Source organism: Brachyhypopomus gauderio, chromosome 2 (assembly GCF_052324685.1).
Source record: "Brachyhypopomus gauderio isolate BG-103 chromosome 2, BGAUD_0.2, whole genome shotgun sequence".
NCBI lineage: Eukaryota > Metazoa > Chordata > Actinopteri > Gymnotiformes > Hypopomidae > Brachyhypopomus > Brachyhypopomus gauderio.
In genome coordinates, this window is record NC_135212.1 from 40454267 (window position 1) to 40476227 (window position 21961).

At 43.7% G+C, this 21961-nt stretch overlaps 1 protein-coding gene and 1 long non-coding RNA gene across 2 annotated transcripts; one reads left to right on the plus strand and one right to left on the minus strand.

Annotated features, from left to right (window-relative positions):
* Positions 1–1249: 1249 nt before the first annotated feature.
* On the minus strand, positions 1250–12586 carry nbr1b (NBR1 autophagy cargo receptor b). The gene is made up of 21 exons (XM_076996022.1): positions 12196–12586; positions 11143–11205; positions 11004–11022; positions 10875–10897; positions 10445–10663; positions 9998–10075; positions 9330–9526; positions 8996–9121; positions 8580–8783; positions 8324–8483; positions 7759–8028; positions 7218–7349; positions 6582–6657; positions 5746–5856; positions 5046–5201; positions 4741–4941; positions 4079–4547; positions 3853–3944; positions 3704–3773; positions 3405–3501; positions 1250–3251 (listed from the first exon to the last, which is right to left on the minus strand). Exons 1-21 carry the CDS (start codon positions 12295–12297, stop codon positions 3078–3080), a joined length of 3039 nt encoding a protein of 1012 aa, XP_076852137.1. The 5' UTR covers positions 12298–12586; the 3' UTR covers positions 1250–3077.
* On the plus strand, positions 11365–21317 carry LOC143504797 (uncharacterized). The gene is made up of 3 exons (XR_013127653.1): positions 11365–12163; positions 12912–13032; positions 20862–21317. It is a non-coding gene; the product is annotated as an uncharacterized LOC143504797 (long non-coding RNA).
* Positions 21318–21961: the final 644 nt, after the last annotated feature.

Consider the following 21961-nt stretch of genomic DNA (forward strand, 5'->3'; position numbering starts at 1 on the left):
AGAGAAGCAGAAGTCATCGCCTCAAGAGAGGGATCAGATGACTATGTCGACATGCATGCCCCTTCTCCACAAACGGCAGTGTGCAGAACAGAGGCTGTTTCCTGCTACGCCACAGACTCAGATGATGGTGACTACATTAATGCACAAAATATGGAAGTAGATAGTATTCATTCAAATTTTTAGGGAAAGTTGAAGAAGAATGTGTGTCCGTTTGAGAGGGAATCAACAAACTGTTAAGCCTTAGAAAAGACATTTGGTGATCAATGAGCTCAAACTAAACCCTGCATTCAGGTTCTGTTCCACATATAGTGTTTTTATTTTTACTTGAAATTTATTTTAAGTGTTTCTTTCAAACTAAAGGTTTAATTTATTCAGAGCTCCATAAATCACAGTTCTATTAATTACTAAAGAGAAAGTGATGTCACGGCCAATGCTGTAAGAGTTTACCTGGGATAAGACACACAAAAAATGACAGACCTGAGATAAACCATATGATGGATTCTGGACTGCTCTCTTAACACCCCATCCACTGGATACTTTCATTTACATCTCCATGAACTTTTCAACTGTTTTTGTTTTCTTTCATTTAGGTCTATGTAAAAACAGAAACAGGAAGGTGTGTTTGCTACATCTCATGTTTAGGTGTATGTGTCATTCTCACATACTGATTAAATGTTTCTAATTTGTAATGAGTAACACGTGCGTTCTAAAGGCAGAATGTGTAGAGGTGCTTGACAGTTCCAGAAGGAAACATCTTCCTAATTGTGTCTATTGTAATATTCTCATATAACTGCATGCGTAAATAGTTCTGTTTCTTTGGAAGGTTTTAGGCATGATCATAACATTGGCCATGGAAAAGGAAATTTTTTGATTGGCTAGATGAAGACCATGAGGACATTGCTTATGTGTTAATGAGTCTATGTAGTGGGAGACCCAATAGTTAGCAAAATAAAATGACTTTTCTGTTTGTTTGTCATTCTGTTAGCAAAACATACATAGCACAGCCATGACTTAAGCGAAAGAACACCTGCTATCATCATGATGTTATATATCTGGCTGTATAACATCATTTATCCAGATGATAGCAACAGTACCAACATCATGGCTATATCCAGATGATGGTCATGTTTCCTAAGCACAGACGTGTGGTCATGGGTTAAGCAATTTTAAATTAATGTTTTAATTTTGGTACTCAAAAGCTTGTCAGTTTTACAAACCTGTACAGTAAAGACAGACCAGGACAAAGCAGAACTACCATGACGTTTATTACAGACAATTTCGTACATCAGGTATATGTTAAATAAAAAACAAAGAGCTGATCCACCACACAGCCTTCCAGTGTTGACACACACCCGTTCTCTCCCACAACAAAACACAGAACATTTCAAATCACATCAGCACACTCCTCTTGGTCCGTTTATATTTCCAGTGACTCCAGCACGCACTTAAAATCAAAAGATACAGAAGGTGCAGAATAAATAGTGACAAGTTGTAGAGGGATGACATGGAACCCGAACACATTCAAACATTCTTCATAGCATGCCCTAAAATCACTAGGTGTGTCATTAAAGCAGGCCAGAGATTACTCTCTTCACACACTCACTGCTTTACCATACATCTAACAAAACATTCACACCCATTTTGAGATACATGAGCTTCTCCGACGCAGAATACTGAATGTCCTACAAAGTTATTGAATATACAGTACAGTGTTTAGGGGGGATGCTGTCTGTTTGATTTCGGCATCCGATCAATTAATTAAAATCTCCCAATAAAGAACATTCTCTTAAGGTGCATTTGCATTTGCATTTCAAGTATAAGAGTAATTGAATTATTTATCAAAATATATATAAATTCTTTAATGTCAATTTCTATTGTGGACTGAGTACAATTTCTTAGCCAGAGGCATTTCTACACTTTCAGCGTGATTGTTATTCATTTCTGAGCATATACTAGTAATGACATTCAATCCATGTCTCTACATTGTCCAGTCCTCTTCCAAAACACGGAGCTAGCCAGTCCGATGGGGAATGGATAATGTGTTCAGGAATAGGGCGTGCTCCTGGGCGGAGCCAGGATTAGGAATAGGGCGTGCTCCTGGGTGGAGCCAGGATTAGAAATAGGGCGTGCTCCTGGGCGGAGCCAGGATTAGAAATAGGGCGTGCTCCTGGGCGGAGCCAGGATTAGAAATAGGGCGTGCTCCTGGGTGAAGCCAGGATTCACAGTACCCCACCCTTCCTCATATATGCCTTAAAGCAGGAAAATGGACGGAAACACATTTCTAAAGGAACATTACACACTGCAGCAGACATATGGAGAACCCTGTTTGATATGAAATTATTAGTAGTATAATGAGTTTTCTAAATAAGGGAATGTCACACAGATTCAAGACAAGGTTCATCTCAAAGTGCTTTTTTTTTCACAAGCATCAAAAACGCAGACTGAGTCACACATTCCTAAAAGTCATGCAGACTTGGTGAAGCTGGTTGGCTGTGTGCCACCACAGTATCACCTGCAGGCTACCCACACAACTCTTCCCAGTCTTAGAGTGCAGTCAGAACGTAGCCAGTCCTGTAGGTTCGGAGTCAACACACAGATTAGTCTAAACTGTCCTGTTCTTTCTGAGAGAAAAGAGGATCTTAAAGCAACAGCTAGTGACACTAAACCCCTTTCATACTTCAGTATCATAAATAAAATTGCAGTGACACAAATTCTTCATATTTTATGATGAAACATTTCTTTTTGGAGTTCCTCTTGTTGTTCTTCACTGGTTCTCCATTAAGCAGTCTTCTCTCATCACCATAACTATGCACTATGGTCCATATAACCACACAAAAAAGCCAGCCTTCATCAGTCAGATCAGACGAACATCAGTGTTCCGTCAGATCAGACAAACCCTAGTGATCAGGAACGCCTAGGACCATGTTCATCATCAGGTCATCGTCTTCGCACCTTTCATCCAGCTCATGGAGACAATGGATTATGATTTAGAATAAACACGCACAGCAAAACAGGTGGAGAGGGGGAGGAGGAGGTGGAGGAGATGGTGTGCAGCCATCGGTGATGCCACAGCTTCGTCAGTAACGGGTGGAGTACCAGTCGTTGTCCTGCATGTGCACCAGCTCATTTACCACATCCAGCAGGTTGCACCTGTGTTTCTGCAGCAGCCGCTGGTTCAGTGCCCGGTCACCAAAGCCCATCTCCACTAGGACAGCCATCATGGCGTCTTGGGTAGCTGCTTCCTCAGGAAGCTACAGAGAGGCAGACGAGTCAAAGACAGAGCACAACACAGTCAACTACAGTCCAATAATCGGACTCTAGGACTCATTACATGTCTGATGTCAAGGCTTACAAAATAATGCCGAAAGAGCTGCAGTAAAGCACTGATGCCCGAGTGCACTCACCTGGGAGGGGCCTGGCTGCCCAGTGAAGAGGGCTTTGTAGGCCGATGCGGCCACAGAGAGGGCCCCTTTCACCAGACCTCCAGTGATGCTGTTAGCCCTGAAGAGAGATAGAGATAGAGAGACAGCGAAATTGGAAACTACTAGAACTTTGGCAGACACTCTTATCCAGAGTGACTCCCAGATGTAATCAGTATCATGGAACATCTTCTCTTTGGCTAGCTAGCCCTAGACTGTGATGTTACTAGTACTTTGCTCTACATGCTATAGTGGCCCCAGGAGCACAGGGGGTCCTGTATTACCTAAGCTCCTTGATCTCAGAATCAGCAGGAGTACAAGAGCTTCCAGGCTCAGACAAGCTACACACAGGATCTGCAACAGCAACAGTAATGTTAAAACACAAGTATGAATTCATGTGTGTTTGTGTGTGTATATATATATATATATATACCACGAGGATCCTGGCCATCTTTCTCCTCTAGCTCTTGAGGTGGTGGGTCCTGCAGAGTCTCTGTTGGTTCTGCCTGCTCCTCTGGCTCTGACCTGCAAGTAACATTCACAGAACACCTCGAATGTGCCATTCCCTTTTAACTGCAGCCTCTCTGAATGAATGTTGACACCCCTGGCCACGCCCCCCCCCCCCCCCCCCCATACACCACACCACACACCACACACACCTGGACTTGATGGAGCCTGTAGGTGTAGCTACAACCACAGGAGTGAGGGGCACAGAGTCCAGCGTCTGTGACGCACAAAGCATGTCATTAGCATCAGCGCTAATATGTGCGCCATCTGCTGGGCAGAGCTCCGGGGTCAGGGCAGGTGTCAGAGGTGATGTCAGGGTTGAGGTCAGGGTCGGGTCTAGCTGGTCCACTCCAATGGGCTCGTCATCACCCGGTTGGGACAGGGCGGAGCTGTACATGGAGTCTCCCAGCGGACGGCTCGTGTCGAAGCAGTCAGGTAGGATGATGATGTAATCCTCGGAGGACGCAGAGGACGTGCGGCTGCGACTCCCCCCCTCCTCTTCCTCACCTTTCTTCTCTTTCTTCTTCTTCTTCTTCTTCTCCACTGACTCCTCTTCCTCAAACCGCTCGCCACTGGACGGATCCACCAAGATTCGCTCGATGTCTGACTCACTCCCTTCGTCTGACCACAGAACGGAAAACAAATGGGCTGACTGTCCTTCATGAGTTTAAAATGGGAGTGTTAAGCAAGAGAAAGAACGAAAATATGCAGGACAATGCCACTGTATAATTTGGAAACATTGCTATAAACAGAAATGTTATAGAATCCTAGACACCAGATTCATATCTATGCACAGTTCAGGAAGCACGGTTACCTGCAGTGAGCGGACCACCAGGTTCCATCAACGGTGGGGTAGGTGCTGGGCTTTTCTCAGTGGGTGCATGAGTTGGGGTGATGGGGTCTCCCCCACTGTCTGCTTTAGGTGGTTCTAGGACAGGGACGTCCCTGCTGTCAGTCACTTTCCCCACCTTCCACTCACAAAGGGACACTGATCCTTGGGGTGCTGGGTGTAACACTGGTAGAAGCACCAGCAGACAGTCAAGCCTCAGATAACTGGGGGTTTTGGAAAATAACTTTTACAGCACATTAACAGGCCTGGCTGAATGTCTCCAAACAAACCTTTAGTAGGGCATCTCCCATGAAGTACACTGGGGTCTAGCACCTCCCCCAAGGTGAGAGAGCGAATCACAGATTCGCTTGAAAAGCGAGGCCCAATGACGTCGTCTCCTTTCTCCTGTGCTGGAACCCCTGCCAGCTCAGGCGCTGGACCAACATCTGAAAACAAATGGACAGGAAGTGTAGCACATTGAAGACCTTGTACTGCCAAACATCTCTTCACAGACCCCTGTAAGCTCTGTACAATTTTATGAAAATAAAGGCATGTGAAATAAAACAAAAACCAGGCTTCTTTTGCAGTTGGACTAATGTGATACTTGTGATATCAATTCTACTAAAATTTTTTATTTCTTTAATAAAGACAAACTCCACATTTTTAACATGTTGGTTATAGGTTCTGACTATAGCCTATAGTCAGGAGAATATGCCACAATTATGAGTCAGTTTATTAACATGTTCATATACAGATGGAAATATAACTGGCACTAATGACTAACACACACTCTGAACACTCTGACAGAAAACAGGAAGGCACCCTAACCAAGAGAGATAAGTATCCGCGTTAATACAGTCGCTTGTCTGCGACGCTTTTAACATAAGTGTGAAGACTTTGTGAGAGGAAAAAAAACCTGACAGCTTATGCATATGTGTGGAAAAAAAGTTGTGTTGTTTTTTTTGTTTTGTTGTTTTTTTTTTGTCCTACCCAGAATGCTATTAGCTCCTTGGGCTTCTGCCTCTTCCTGGATCAGCCCCAGACTGGCTTTTTCCTGAAGCAGTGCATCATGGGGCAGGGGGGAGATGCATGGAGTAATATCTACAAACAGACAGGATGTGAGAACGGTAGAGATTACTGTAGTTAGCCAAGCTATCTTAGCTTACAGTTTTACTCTTTGTTTGGGTCTGCCACTATCCTGCATCCTCTGGGGACTATCAAGACTTCATTTATAATTGTATGATAGATGTAAACATGCACAGATGGGTTCAACATCAATAACGAATTGCTAATTTGACTGTATCAGACCAATCATTTTATTTTTGCTATTTAAATATCTATGTATATTATAAGTTATATGTATATACACGAGTTTTACTTTGGAAAACAGAAAACGAAGTTCTAGCAGTAATCTACCAGTACCACAACAGTGCACTGGGGGCAGCAGCCCAAAATCAATGGTATTAATAATAATGGTATTAAAAATCAATATATCTTTCTTGATCTTCAGTCACATTTTAACAGAGGTGGGCATTGCAGGTTCAGAAAGTCCTCACCAGGATTTTACTCAAGCTTCCTAGATTTTCTAATTAGTGCAATCCAGGTCAAATTAATGGAATCAACACAATCCAGGAAGCCTGAGCAAAATCCAGGTGAGGACTTTCTGAACCTGGAATGTCAACCTCTGCATTTTAATTTAATTTATGTCATGTCAAGTATGGTACAAGCACAAACATTTACATATACCTCGGAACGTTTTGTTTGTGACAGTAGTTACATAATGTGTGTGGAATGTGTGTAAAGGGTGCGTGACCTATAACCCTTACCAGCAGGAGTGTTGTTAGGTACACACTCCAACTCTTGCACAATGTTGATGTCCAGCAGTTCAAATGACAGCAAGTCCTAGAGGAGAGAGAGAGAGAGAGAGAGAGAGAGAGAGCGGAGGGGTGGTGAGAGAGGGAAGAGAGGGAGGAGAGAGCACCCAGAACAAATGAGTAAAATTCATCAAATTCAAAGTGATTCTTAGCCAATATTTGACCCACAGGGACCAGGAGGCATTTGGCCCATCACGACTCCACATACTGAGGAGGGGTGGCCCACCAGTTTTAGATTAAGCCAAAATTGGCCCGATTTGGAAAAGAAAAATCTCCACTTCCCTTAAACACTGATTTGTAGGGAACATTTCAATGGGTGGGGGCACTGTGGCACTGATGCAGTACCACAGTGTACTTCCTGTCCTACATATCCTCAGCACTAAATAGGGCCGGGCTGCAAAACCCTCACCCGTGCAGCGAGAGCGGCAGTCGCTCAACACGCCATGTTAGACTGAAACACTCTATTGCCTCAGTTAGAAGAGAAAGTGACGTCTTTAAACAAAATGAATAAATTAAGTATAGTGTTTATTTGTGGGTTTTTAATGTGTGGCCTCATTTCCATGATGATTTTGCTTTGATAATGTTTACCTGTGCTGTGAGGAGGTCCACAGAAGGAATATAGAATTCCTGGTCACAGTCTTGGTCTACGGTGATTAGTAGCTGTTCCCGGGACGCAGTTCCACACTTCTCTTCCCTCTCTAAGGTACGGGCTGACTTCTCCTGAAAACGCAAGGAGAGTATTTAGCTCCATATTGAGTCATGCAGTGACTGAGGTTTTGGAGGAAGACCAGGCCTGAGACTCCACCTGTCCTGTTCTTGATAATACTCAACTCTGTGGCGAGTACACTACTCTGTGGAGAGTTCTCGTTACCTTACCACTTCCCTCTCTCCATAGATCCATGGACAGTCTACTCGTGAACCATCAGGTAGGAAAGACTTCTTGTGTAAAGCAGAAACTGAGAGGAAGTCCAGTCCTGGGTCTCAGAGCACTTTCTAAACAGCTACACCCCTTTCAAAACTGATTGAGTGGTCTTCACCTGCACCTTCACCATTTCTACAATGTGCTGTCTGTCTTATACATCTGTGACGTGCCAAAAAAAGCCTGGTGACTCTTGAGCGGAGGACTCACCTGAGGGGTCACACAGGGAGAGACGAGCAGGCCATCGGCGGAGATGGCGGTGGGGGCGTGTGGGTCCACCACGATGCTGCACCACACCCGCGGCCCAAACTGCTCCCCTCCATGGGCCAGGCGCCAGTGGGAGGTGTAGGTACCCTCCAGGGCAGGAGCACAGAGTGCCACGCTGATCACGCCCACCTGGCCGGACTGCAGGGCGGGCACGGGGACCTCCCTCCAGCGCTCGCCTGAGCCCACAGCCAGGTTACCCCACATGAACTTCAGCTACATGGGCACAGAGTTCACACCCTCAGGCTGCTCTCTGAGATGGGCCTACCACACCTTTTTACATCTTAAGTATTAAATGACACTAATTGACTAGATAATCAGCAGAAAATATGAAATTGAGGCCAGAAGATAAATCATAATCATAATAACCAGAGTACATAATGCTTTTTTTTTTCTTCTTCAAGTTTGATAGAAACTATTTAAAGGCATGCGAGTTTGAGTGGGTTTGTGTGGGCATGAGTACATTAGTCTGCAAACGTGTGTGTTTGTGTGTGTGTGTGTGTGTGTGTACTTTGGTCTCAGAGTTCCAGCACATTCTGCCGCTGTTCTTCATCTTCCAGTATTTGATGAACTTGACCCCTGGGCGCAGGCGTGACCCGTCAGGTAGGTTCTCGTCCAGCAGCAGTGCAGTCATAGCGGGCACGGCAAGTGGGCATGGGCGCTTCGGACGCCTGAGCGCAGACAGCAAATTTTCAAAGTTCATTAATCAGACATTACTAGATGATCAGACATTATGAGCCGATGGCAGAGAGGGTGGATGTGCGTACTCTGGGCTGGTGCCTTGCGTGGCGCGTGGCTGCAGCAGGACGGGGGAGGAGCTGCCGTCTCCACTGGGACCCCACTGCAACCCCCGCCGCTCCATCCGCAGCTGTTTGCGGATCTCCTTCACCTCCGCCTTCAGCTGACGCTTCTCCGCCTTCAGGCGCTGCTTCTCTGCCTTGCGGAAGCTCCGATCCCCCCGCCTGTAGAACCTGAATGCACACACGCAGGCCTGCGTAACTGTGTGACTTTCATATCTTGCATACAGAGAGATGTGCTTTTACGGCTTGAAGACTTTATACCATAAATACAGCTCCCTAAAACACACTTATACACAAAAATGTATTAGTAAGAGTGTTTCACACAGTGGAACTGGAAATGTGTGTGGTTATGTAAGAACAAGAGAGGACATAGGGGAACCCACCTGCTGTGATCCGGAGCAGGTGACCCGTGTTCAGGGATGGAGAGAGGGGTTCTGGCCCGCACCAGGTTGTGGCTGGGGTCATGTGAGAAGCTACAAGGCTCACATAGTGTACAGGACGTACACACACTGAAAACATCAAACACAACCATACTCTAGCGCCATACTCCAGCTAAGGTGAAAATGACACGGATGAAAACAAGAAATCTCAGAAGAGGTTCACCCAACACCATGTATTCTCTTAACAAATCCATCTTGCATGCAAAATATTTAAAAAGATCCATGTTCAGGTTCATTAGTCCAATGCCCCATATGACTTTTCCTCCATCAGCCTCACCTGCATTGGTAACCTCCACCCGCAGTTTGCCCCCGGCAGCTGCTGCAGGCCGGGGCGGAGCTAGGGGCTCCAGGCAGGGTGGAGGAGGTGACTTCGGGGACCTGTGCTTCAGCCCCCACAGGTTTGTGGATGCAGCACTGGCCAGAGAACTCCCTACAGATCTTCTCCACTGCCTCCCGGACAACCTGGTCCTTGAACTGAAGGTCAGGAGGGCAGGGATGGAGGAGAGACATGCACATATTTGGAAAAATCAAATGAATGTTATTTTTAACAGTGGTGCAGCTGTCTAAGGATTCACCCAGTCATTTGGAGACTGCTAGCATGAATCCCATGAGCTCTGTATGTGGATGAGAGTTTAAATCAGGATAATTAGCACTGAGGAGAACAGTCTTGTTTTTGCTCATCAGTAAAGCTCTCTGCAGACCCTGGAGCACAGAATTACGTGACTAGTGTTCTCTTCATGGGCTGAAAGTGTTCTGTGACGCTGCACGAGGGCCAGCTAAGCCCAAGACCTGACTTTCCCCAACGCAGAGAGGAAGAGCATCACCATCCAGCTTGCCAGCAACCACACAATGCAGAGAGACCTAACTAACAGGTTGACAATAAATCTGTAGCAGAAAGGAGTCTAAAAACGATAAATAGTGTATGAATACGGATAATCTACACACCTTCTCCATGTAGGAGGTGAACCAGGCAGGAGGCGTCTTGTCCTCCACTTTACCTCCTTTCAGCTCATTGAGGGTCACCTTAAAACACAAAACCTACATATCAGGCTGATGACACAGGAACAAAAGAGAATAGTTTTTTTTATTAAAAGATAAAATTTCATTCAACAGGTCAATTTAACAAATCAACCCATGAGTTATCAAAAAATATTTATATATAAATTATAATATATATGTATATATATAAATAATTTGTAAGAAAGCTAATTATCTTGGCAATTTCAAGATGTCAACACTCACTGTGAATGAACAAGACCTCAATATCACATTGACTAGATATTCAAAGGCATTGGTTGCAGCCTAATTCTTTGTGTCCTAGAGACAGCTTCCATGGAAACAGCAGCAGCCATATCAGTGTTGCTGAGACAACAGTAGCTTAAGAATCCTTACCGAACCCTCCTCAGGCACAGTGGCCTGCACCTTTCGGCTGACTAGCTGTGCCAGCGCCGGGCAGTGCTGGGGAGGACGGAAGCCCTTCTTGGGCTCTGCCAGGGTTGCTGGTTTCGCCTGGCCTAGACTGGGGCCCGGTCCAGGCCCGGGAACTCTGACGGCGGTAGCCCTGCTCTCATAGACATTCATCTGCAGTCTGTTTCCCTGTCGGGCTGCACTCTGCAGAATCAACACACAGGTCATGAGGTGCAAGGCCTTCTTATAAGTAGGATGTGACAATTTGCCTTGGTAAGTTAAAGGCAGTAGGAGTAGTTACATACATACATACATACATACATACATACACACACACACACACACACACACACACACACACACACACACACACACACACACACACACACACACACACACGCGCGATGTTGTTTACCTTAAGAGCTTCTTCATACTCCACTGAGGAGAAATGAAAGTAAACAACAGTAATTTACAATACCAGAAATTAGGAAGAGACCATTTGCATTTTTTATTATTATAGTAAGAACAGAAATCCATGACTTACACTGGCTATTGACTGATACCTAAAACAAACAACAAAAAACATTTAAATGTTTCAGTACTTTGACATTTGACAAGGGTGTTATTTTCAGATCGTGTCTGGGACGTTTTCATGGTTAAATTAATTTAATAGACAGACTGACCTCTTCATTTTCCTCATCAAAGTATGTCAACTGTAGACTGCATAAGCCAAAAGAGCGTTTTACCTGGGAGATAGGAAAGGTTCATAAAATGTCCTGTAGACTATAGTGACACTGCAAATTTCAGACTAGGTATTGAGGTTATCTTTGGAATGGACTGGAATGTTCTGCCTTTTAAAACGATAGCCACACCCGTGTTTGTTTTAGTCAAGTCAAAGACGCAACTTAGGCGTTTCGGGGTTTTTTTTGTGTCTAGCCTAAAGCTTAAATGTCAAAATTATGAAATGCAGAATGTGGGCGATTATTGATTTATTTGGCTTCAGCATTTTGATTATTCGGTCCAACAGTCCAACCGAATATAAAGGACCTCTGGGTGCTGAGTGTCTGAGCGAATTCAGGCCACAGTTGCTACACATTATTGGACGAGAACCCAAACTAAACCCACTTGGCTGTGTATAGGCTACGTTATAAATTAGTTCTAGTAAAAACGGTATGAGCCGTTGGTATAAACGTTCACTAGTGACTAATACTGTCAACAATAGCCTACACTGTGTATAGATACTTAAAATCGTACTCTAAACAGATGGCGTCACTACAACAACAAGACATGACGCTCCGTTTTTAAACAACTGAACTAGAACTGTTCGCTTGTTCTGTGCGAATGTAAAGTGGTCGGGGGGTTTACACAATCTCGATACGGCAACATGAAAGCAACGTGTAGCAACAAACTATGGGACAGCCTACGTATACATGTCATTGGCTACGAATTGCCATCGCGTCAGCAAGTGGGATTATACACAGCAATATGGAATATGAAAATGTAGAGTAATACGACATGACCAACGCCAACTTGCTAGTAGTTTGATAATGGTGGCGTTATAGCTATTCGTGAAGAGTTTACCAACGCTACACACAGGATAACTGGCCCGCATAATCAGCGTCAAAGCGCGCTCGCTGCCGCAGGCCTGCGCGTCCCGCGGGTGCGCGTCCGTGATCAGAAACAGCCCCCTCTGCCTCCATCAAGGTGAGTGCGCAAAACCAACATCATCGGCTTACCATGGCGTCCATAGACTCCCAACTCTTCGTCTCGGATCCGGACAGCAAAAAACTCTTTGTGTTTCCTCTGAAATTCACCTTTAGATTGATGTAAAAGTCCATGGCTGCCAATAACCGCCACCGAGGCGTTGCATAGATGATTAGGAACGGTTTATAAAAGTCGCCTCGACGTTACGGCCTGGCGATTTACCTGATGAGAATCGCCTTCTGTTTACATCAGCGATGTAAACACACCCACCGCATCACCTGACTGGACAATGCCTGACGTCATTTTAAAGCAAAAAACTGGGATTGTCAATCAGCGCGAATTTCCGAGTCTCATCAGACAGAGGAATAACGTAGTCTTTGCAAAATTGTCTCTGTACTGCGTTGGTCACCTGAAACGTTGCGCGGAATACGATTCATGACGTTTCACAAAACCACAGCAGTCTCAGTATGACTGAAGCATTACGCGCGTATAATAGTCCACAGATTTTAACGCGTTGAGACGCTCTGTGCTTTACCAAGAAATACTTTCGTTTATATTTTACCTAACGGCAAAACAACATTTTAGACAATTCACAGTCTTTTTTCTAACCTACTCCTGATAGGTATTTTGTTGTTTTTTTTACTATTGCCCAAGACGCCTTATATATATACAATTTCCTGGACTTAGTCTGGATTTCAGATAATATTAAAGGCTTTAACAACCACCTCCCCTGTTTCACATTTTTCAGGAGAACAGATGCTGAGCACACGGACTGAACATGGGCTATACGCTTATTGCACCTTTTCTCCTCACGAGGGCAGCAAATACCGGCCGTCCTACAGTTCGACGCCGCAGTGAGACATTGTAACGTAAGACGACTAACCGAAAATAAAGGATTTGCATTTATATTTTTCCCAGAGTACAAATGCATCTTTTCTCAAATCCAGCCCATGCTGAAACAGAGCAACAAGGAATCTGGTCTCCATAGGCAATGCCGAAATGTCGAACTGTTCAGTACCGTGAGAACAGTGAGGGCTGCAGAATTAAACAGCAGGAGGAAATGGGGGGGGGGGGGGTTGCAGGGCAAAAGTTTAAAGCTTAATACAAACCAGAACAAGGACTGTAAAGTTGCCTTAGAGTATGTTTGCGAAATGTAGGCTATGACTAATGAGAAGACTGTGAGGAGATCCTCTTTTACGATCTGGCGCAAAAATAATGAAAATCATCCCTAGATTTCAAAACTCTGGAACTACCATGGACTCGTGCGTGGTTCGTCTTAATTCTCAGTATGTTCATAAAAATAGACGGAGTGCTTATCTAACAGCACCCAGTGGTTTACTTAGGTGAGGTAAAGTAATGTATTTATAAAATAGAAGCATCGATCGGGCGGCATTATAACACAATTACAATTGCATAATATTTTTATTTTTATTCCTATTTAAGTAAAACTAAAAGCCAGAATTCCATTGTTTCTTGGAGAATTCCAGGAACGCTATCAAGACTAGCCTAGTGTGTCACAGAACATCAGTGAAGCACATTTGTACTTTGGAGAAACATCTGGAAATTGTCAAAAAGGGTCGACCACCAGGGAACAGATCCAGAACACACATTCCAGCAAAGGAGCTGAAAACATTGAATTAATCAGAAGAACCATACTGGCTTTAATCTGATTGACTAATAGGACTAAAGGAATTTTTGGGGGTGTCAGGGATGTTCCCAGACACTTTCAGGCATCCCTGCAAATATTTACAAAGCCAATAAATACATCAAGAATAACAAACTTTCAGAGTCAAAGAAGAACAGATTTAGAATAGAACCAGAGAGAACCATAGTGGCAAATGCCATCCTAAAAAAGCCTTGCCACCCCTGCTGCCGAAATTAACAGAGATTTAATGGGCAATTTGACATTTCGCTAAACATACATGTAATGTTAGCTAGGTCTGACTAGTTCTGTGTAAAGCAGGTTAAGATAATATTCACTCATTGTCAAGGAAAACATTGTGAAGTTACTTTGAATCTTACAGAAATGAAGAGGAAATTCTCTTCTCTCTCTCCTTCCACCTCATACGTTTACCTTGCTATTGCCTTTCTCTTTGGTGAGAAAAAACTATGTACGCTACGTACAGTACAAGAGACAAACAACTGAGCAAGGTAAACGAAGATGAGGTGGAAGGAGAGAGAGAAGAGAATGATAAGATGGAAGGAGAGAGAAAGGAGTTGGAAGGAGAGAAGAGAAGGATAAGATGGAAGGATAGAGAGAAGGACATGGTGGAAGGAGAAAGAAAGGAGTTGGAAGGAGAGAAAGAAGAGAAGGACAAGGTGGAAGGAGAGAGAGAAGGGCAACAGAAACATGACAGCGATAGAATACAAGTCGAAGGCCACCAGGGACAGGAGGAGGTGGGAGAACACCACAGTGGTGAAGATATGGAGGAGGGAGAACACCACAGTGGTGAAGATATGGAGGAGGGAGAGCATCACAGTGGTGAAGATATGGAGGAGGGAGAACACCACAGTGGTGAAGATATGGAGGAGGGAGAACACCACAATGGTGAAGATATGGAGGAGGGAGAACACCACAGTGGTGAAGATATGGAGGAGGGAGAACACCACAGTGGTGAAGATATGGAGGAGGGAGAACACCACAGTGGTGAAGATATGGAGGAGGGAGAACACCACAGTGGTGAAGATATGGAGGAGGGAGAGCATCACAGTGGTGAAGATATGGAGGAGGGAGAACACCACAGTGGTGAAGATATGGAGGAGGGAGAACACCACAGTGGTGAAGATATGGAGGAGGGAGAACACCACAGTGGTGAAGATATGGAGGAGGGAGAACACCACAGTGGTGAAGATATGGAGGAGGGAGAGCATCACAGTGGTGAAGATATGGAGGAGGGAGAACACCACAGTGGTGAAGATATGGAGGAGGGAGAACACCACAGTGGTGAAGATATGGAGGAGGGAGAGCATCACAGTGGTGAAGATATGGAGGAGGGAGAACACCACAGTGGTGAAGATATGGAGGAGGGAGAACACCACAGTGGTGAAGATATGGAGGAGGGAGAACACCACAGTGGTGAAGATATGGAGGAGGGAGAACACCACAGTGGTGAAGATATGGAGGAGGGAGAGCATCACAGTGGTGAAGATATGGAGGAGGGAGAACACCACAGTGGTGAAGATATGGAGGAGGGAGAACACCACAATGGTGAAGATATGGAGGAGGGAGAACACCACAGTGGTGAAGATATGGAGGAGGGAGAGCATCACCAAGATGAGGAGAGAGAGAGACAAGATAACATGCAGTTTCACTCAAACAGTGAAAGGGCCAGGAGAGTGCCTGAGCCATCACCAACAATCTCCAGGTGAGCTGGTCCACATGGTATGGAAATTGTTGCTGCATAGTATACCAAGTTACACATGAATAAGAACAACAAATGACAAAAACTAACATTTTGCTATAAGGTGTATTTAAGAGACACTGCTTAGACTTCTTCAAAGAAATATAAATATTCATTTTTGCTTAAATATGAATAATTGAGGAAACTTTTAAGTGTGAAAGTGTGATGAGATAGGGACAGAGTTTTAATATTTTGTGTATGTCATGTCCAGCTCCTCCCGCCTCCCTGGTCCCGCCTAGTTTCCCCGTTCCCTTAGTTTCCCCTCTGTCTGCCACGCACCTGTCCTCATTGTTCCCACCTGCGTCTCATTTCACCGCCATGTTTTCTGTGTATTTAAACCCCTCCATTCTACCCCTTGTCATTGGTCATTGTATGTGAGTTTCCCCTTGCGCTTCTGCGCCCTAGATTTTCTGGTTGTCCTTAAGACCTGTTCTTGTTCTTTGTGTCGGTTCTAGTCATCTTTGTTTAATTATGTGTTTCTCCCCGTTACCCTCTTCTCCGCTCTGCGTAAGTCATTTGTTCCTCATTTGTATCGATGTTAGTCTCCCCTTGTTGTTATGACTCTCCTCTGTACTTTTGCGTAGCTCGTGTTTGTCATGCTCTCATGCATACTACCTTATTCTAGTTATCTTGTAGCCCCTTTCGTTAGCACTAGTCCCTCATTGTGTAGTTTTGTCCCTATCAGCATTCTGTGTTATGCTTTGTTGTTTCATTTTTAATAAATATTCATCACTCTGCATTTGCATCACCCCTGTTTTTGGTAAATGTAACAGTATAATGTATCTATTGCTCAATTCCAAAATAATACAAATTAACCTAAAAATACTCCCCCAGGCTAAAATGTTAGTGTGTTATCACAGTCTATTGAGGGTGAATGTGTGTTCTGAGTAAACAATGTAAGTAAACCATGTCCAGAACCTTGAGTGCCATGACCCTTTTATTGCCACATTGTGTTTATGCTCACCTTAGTACAGCTCAGTCCATAGATTTTCATGGGTAAGTTTTTCTTTGAATAGTTTGTTCTTGTACAAATGCTTTCTGCAACATAAATGCATGCATGACATGCATATAAATCTTTAATGTCTGGAGAATAATTATCGGAGAGAGGTAATTGTGTTCTTGTAAGCCACTTTCAGACATACACTACCGTTCAAAGGTTTAGGGTCACCTAGACAATTGTGTGTTTTGCCCTGAAATCTCATACTTTTCTTTATCAAATGAGTTGCAAAATGAATAGAAATATAGTCCAGACATTGACAAGGAAGAAATAATTTTTTTTTTTTTTTTTTTAATAATTTTCTACTTTAAACTTTCGTCAAAGAATGCTCCCTTAGCAGCAATTACAGCATTGCAGATCTTTGGCATTCTAGCTGTTAATTTGCTGAGGTAATCTGGAGAAATTTCACCCCATGCTTCCAGAAGCCGCTCCCACAAGTTTGATTGGGTTGCTGGGCCCTTTTTTCGTACCATACGGTCAAGATGCTCCCACAACAGCTCAATGGGGTTGAGATCTGGTGACTGCGCTGGCCACTCCATTACCGATAAAACACCAGCTTCCTGCTTCTTCTCTAAATAGTTTGTGCATAATTTGGAGGTGTGCTTTGGGTCATTGTCCTGTTGCAGGGTGAAATTGGCTCCAATCAAGCGCTGTCCACAGGGTATGGCATGGTGTTGCAAAATGGAGTGATAGCCTTCCTTATTCAAAATCCCTTTTACTTTGTACAAATCTCCCACTTTACCAGCACCAAAGCAACCCCAGACCATCACATTACCTCCACCATGTTTGACAGATGGTGTCAGGCACTCATCCAGCATCTTTTCAGTTGTTCTGCATCTCACAAATGTCCGTCTGTGTGATCCAAACACCTCAAACTTTGATTCGTCTGTCCATAACACTTTTTTCCAATCTTCCTCTGTCCAATGTCTGTGTTCTTTTGCCCATATTAATCTTTTTCTTTTATTAGCCAGTCTCAGATATGGATTTTTCTTTGCCACTCTGCCCTGAAGGCCAGCATCCCGGAGTCGCCTCTTCACTGTAGATGTTGACACTGGCGTTTTGCGGGTACTATTTAATGAAGCTGCCAGTTGAGGACCTGTGAGGCGTCGATTTCTCAAACCTGAGACTCTCATGTACTCATCTTCTTGCTCAGTTGTGCAGCAGGGCCTTCCACTTCTCCTTCTACTCTGGTTAGAGCCTGTCTGTGCTCTCCTCTGAAGGGAGTAGTACACACCATTGTAGGAAATCTTCAGTTTCTTGGCAATGTCTCGCATGGAATAGCCTTCATTTCTCAGAACAAGAATAGACTGTCGAGTTTCAATTGAAAGTTGTCTTTTTCTGGCCATTTTGTGAGTTTAATCGAACCAACAATTATAATGCTCCAGATTCTCAACTAGCTTAAAGGAAGGTCAGTTTTATAGCTTCTCTAATCAGCAAAACTGTTTTCAGCTGTGCTAACCTACTTGCACAAGGGTTTTCTAAATATCCAATAGCCTCCTTACACAGTTAGCAAACACAATGTACCATTAGAACACTGGAGTGATGGTTGTTGGAAATGGGTCTCCATACATGTATGTAGATATTGCATTAAAAACCAGACATTTACAGCTAGAATAGTCATTTACCACATTAATAATGTATAGCGTGTATTTTTGATGCATTTAATGTTAGCTAAATTGGAAAAAAAAACTGCTTTTCTTTCAAAAATAAGAACATTTCTAAGTGACCCCAAACTTTTGAACGGTAGTGTAATTGCAAATGCAGAAGAATGGCTTGTGTGCAGTCTGCAGAATTCTAACTGCTGTAGTTATATGTGCCAAGAATATGGCAGGATGTAGCACCATCTTTATGACATATTTTAAGCTTGGAAAGTAGGAGTTGCATGTGATATTGATTCCAATGCAGAAATGATGATCTTAATGACAAAGCAGTGTAAAGCAAGTGTAAAATTGAAACGGAACAACATATTGTAGGGGTTTCACCTACTAATCCTTTAAAGTAGATATGTGTTTTACCTTAACTATTATTCAGTCTCATTAATTTAGAATCAGTCTCATTCTAATTATACCAGAACCACAGCGTTTAGTTATCAACTATGGGTAATTAATGGTTTGGTATCTGAAGGATTTAACTATGAATACTTTGGAGATTTTGGCAACAACCACTTTTGAATGACATCAACACAGACAATTTGGTGAAAATAAATGATACATTTCGTGTCAGCTATGAGTTCCACAACATCCAGAGCAGGAGTCGGCAACCTATGGCACGCGGAGGCATAATCAATGGCACGCGACACGCTGGACCAGCATCAGCAAAAAAAAAATTAGTAATAAAAAACCTCAAACAGAAAGCACGATCCTCCAATCGAAATCGCTCCTCAACGCTCTGCTAAGCGGAGGCGTTTATACTTGGCTATCGATCGCAATATAATACAATTGCGATATAATTGTGTCCATTTACATCCCCCCCCCCCCCCCCCCCCCCCCCCCCCGGGTGCCTTGCCACCAAGGAGTTTACCAGAATCTTCTCTGAGCCAATCGAAAGACACTTTCCATGGTCTCACCAAACTCTTTGCACACCTGAGTTTTTGCCTCTATGACAGTCGAAGCCACGAGCTGCTTGGCCCTCCTGTACCCGTCTGCTGCCTCCAGAGTCCCACAAGCCAACCAGGCCCGATAGGACTCTTTCTTCAGCATGATGGCCTCCCTTACCCGAGGTGTCCACCACCAGGTTCGGGGATTACCACCACGAAAGGCACCGACAATCTTGCAGCCACGGTCTGCCACATTGACAATGGAGGCATGGAACAAAGCCTCCTCTGACTCGATGTCTCCAGTCTCCCTCTGGATGCGGTCAAAGCTCTACCGGATGTGGGAGTTAAAGACCTTTCTGACAGGTTCCTTTGCCAGATGTTCCCAGCAAACCCTCATGATACGTTTGGGTCTGCCAGGTTTGTCCAGCATCCTCGCCTGCCATCTGATCCAACTCACCACTAGGTGGTGATCGGTTGACAGCTCAGCTCCTCTCTTTACCTGAGTGTCCAAGACACACAGTTGCAAGTCCGACGACGCAATTACAAAATCGATCATCGAACTGCAACCTAAGGTGTCCTGGTGCCATGTGCACTTATGGACACCTCTGTGCTCGAACATAGTGTTTGTTATGGACAGACTGTGATGAGTCCAATAACAGAACACCACTCAGGTTCAGATCGGAGAGGCCATTCCTCTCAATCACGTCCTTCCAGGTCCTACTGTCATTGCCCATGGGTGCATTGAAGTCCTTTAGCAGAACAGTCCTCTCCAAGGACCGGCACCATTTATCTTTTGGCGAAAGATGTACACAGTGTTATTTATTCAGTCTTATTGAAAAAGGTTTAATTGTATTATGTGAAATGCATTATGTACAATAAAACACCCTCTGAGATTATATACATACAAAACCTTGATGCCAGGGACCGAATAGCAAACATGTTGAGGTGATTAGCACAGTTAATGTTAGCATACCTAGCCTAGCTAAGTTAGCAAACTGGTAGCGATAGCTAGCTAGCTAGCTCTCCATAATTTGACAGTGAGGATTAAAATAAATGCATAATTATATCAAAACAATTCTGGTCTTCAAACTAAGACCAGCGTCTGTTTTTATACGCTAGGGTCTAGTTCCATTTTAAAATGGTGCAGCTGGTTATTGGTGCCTGAATGGAACAGCACTGCAGTTTATGATGGAACAAGTCAAAACGAAATTGGTGAACATCATTTTCTAAAAATGTTACCAGCATTAAAAGGATAGTAATGTGATTTCAGTAGCCAAAACCACTGTATCAAGGTTGTGTGTGTGTTTCACAATGAATGTGTGTCTCTTTTGTTACGACCCGGCCTAGGCTACCAGATCATAACATGAAGACGGAGAAATAATTATAATAAAGAAAAATGGTTTATTTGTGGCGGGACAATACAGACTTCAGGAGTTGATATGGCCAAAGAAAAATAACAACTTCGAAACACAAACAGAATGGCTAACTTACTATTTATCATAAAAAAGAAAGAAAATATACAAAAACCTACCCTAACTCCCTAGCTGTAAACAGATGACAAAATGGAACAGAAATAGTCTCAAATCCCTACGTCCCAACCACTGGTCTGCAATATAATGAGTTGAATATACAAGCTATGTACAAAGTGTGCTATATACAAGAGGCTATATACAATAAGCGACCAGACTGATACAACCCTCAATTCCTTCCTTCCTGCCTTCCCCCGTCTTCATTCCTGGGCCGGTTTAAATGGGGTGATGACAGCAGAGACAGCCAACAGGATCGTCGGAAGGAAGTGGTGTGAGGACAGACAGCCAACTGGACGTCGACACCGTCGTCGCGGAGCGCAATTGGACACGTTGCCTGGGGAAACACAACTCACACGCACAATGCGCACATAGCGCACCTTATGACACCCCTAGTGAGCGATACATGAACCTACATCGACCAAAGGGTTGTAACATTTATTTTAGGTACAGGTGTTTCTTCCTGGAGATGGAGCAGTATTTCTGGACATTTAGGGATCTTTTAGGTAGAAGCCCCCTGATATTGTGGGGTGAGCGGGTCTTGAAGAGCCCCCATGAGAGGTGAGGGCTCCCCTTATGTTCGGGGACTAGTTGTGTTGACTAGTATGTACCAGTTGACTTCTGGTTATTGTATTCTTTACTTGGATTATGTCACGGGTTTTGCGCTGGTGCACTTTATTCATTAAATCCTACATTTTCAATGAGACTGGTGTGATTGTGACATTCTTTTACTTGAGCACCATTGCTAGTTACATCTGAACTTAATTTCTACAATGGTTTTAATATTCAAAGTTCATACAGTGTTAGAGATAAGTTTGTACATTGAACCTTCTTTCAAAATGTTTTAGTTCAATTTTGAAGGACATCAAGAGGAAAAAAGCAAAAAATGTATGGGAATATATTATTCTAATTTTAACAATCTAATAGTGTTAATAGCTAACTATTTAGGGAGTGAAACTAACTACTGAAATAGTAAAAAATAAATAAATAACTCAAAGAAAGTGTTACTTTAACTCTATTTTGAGAGTTAACAAATTAACTCTGACCAAGTGTTAAATGTTTTAACTATTTTGAAAGTGTTAATTTAACTGCAGAGTGTGGAGCGATATAAACCCTCAAAAAGTATTAAAATTAACTCTGTGGGGGTCAATTCAACACTGGACTTTTTGCTGTGCATAGCTTTCCACCTCAGGCAGCCATCAGGATGGGAGTATAGCACGCTAAGCAGTACAGGCGAGTTTTTTTTTAAACATGGCTGCAGAAGCGCTCATTAGATTAATTCAAATGGTAGCAGATGAGTCCTTATGGTGAATTTACATTTGATTAGTGTGAAAGGTT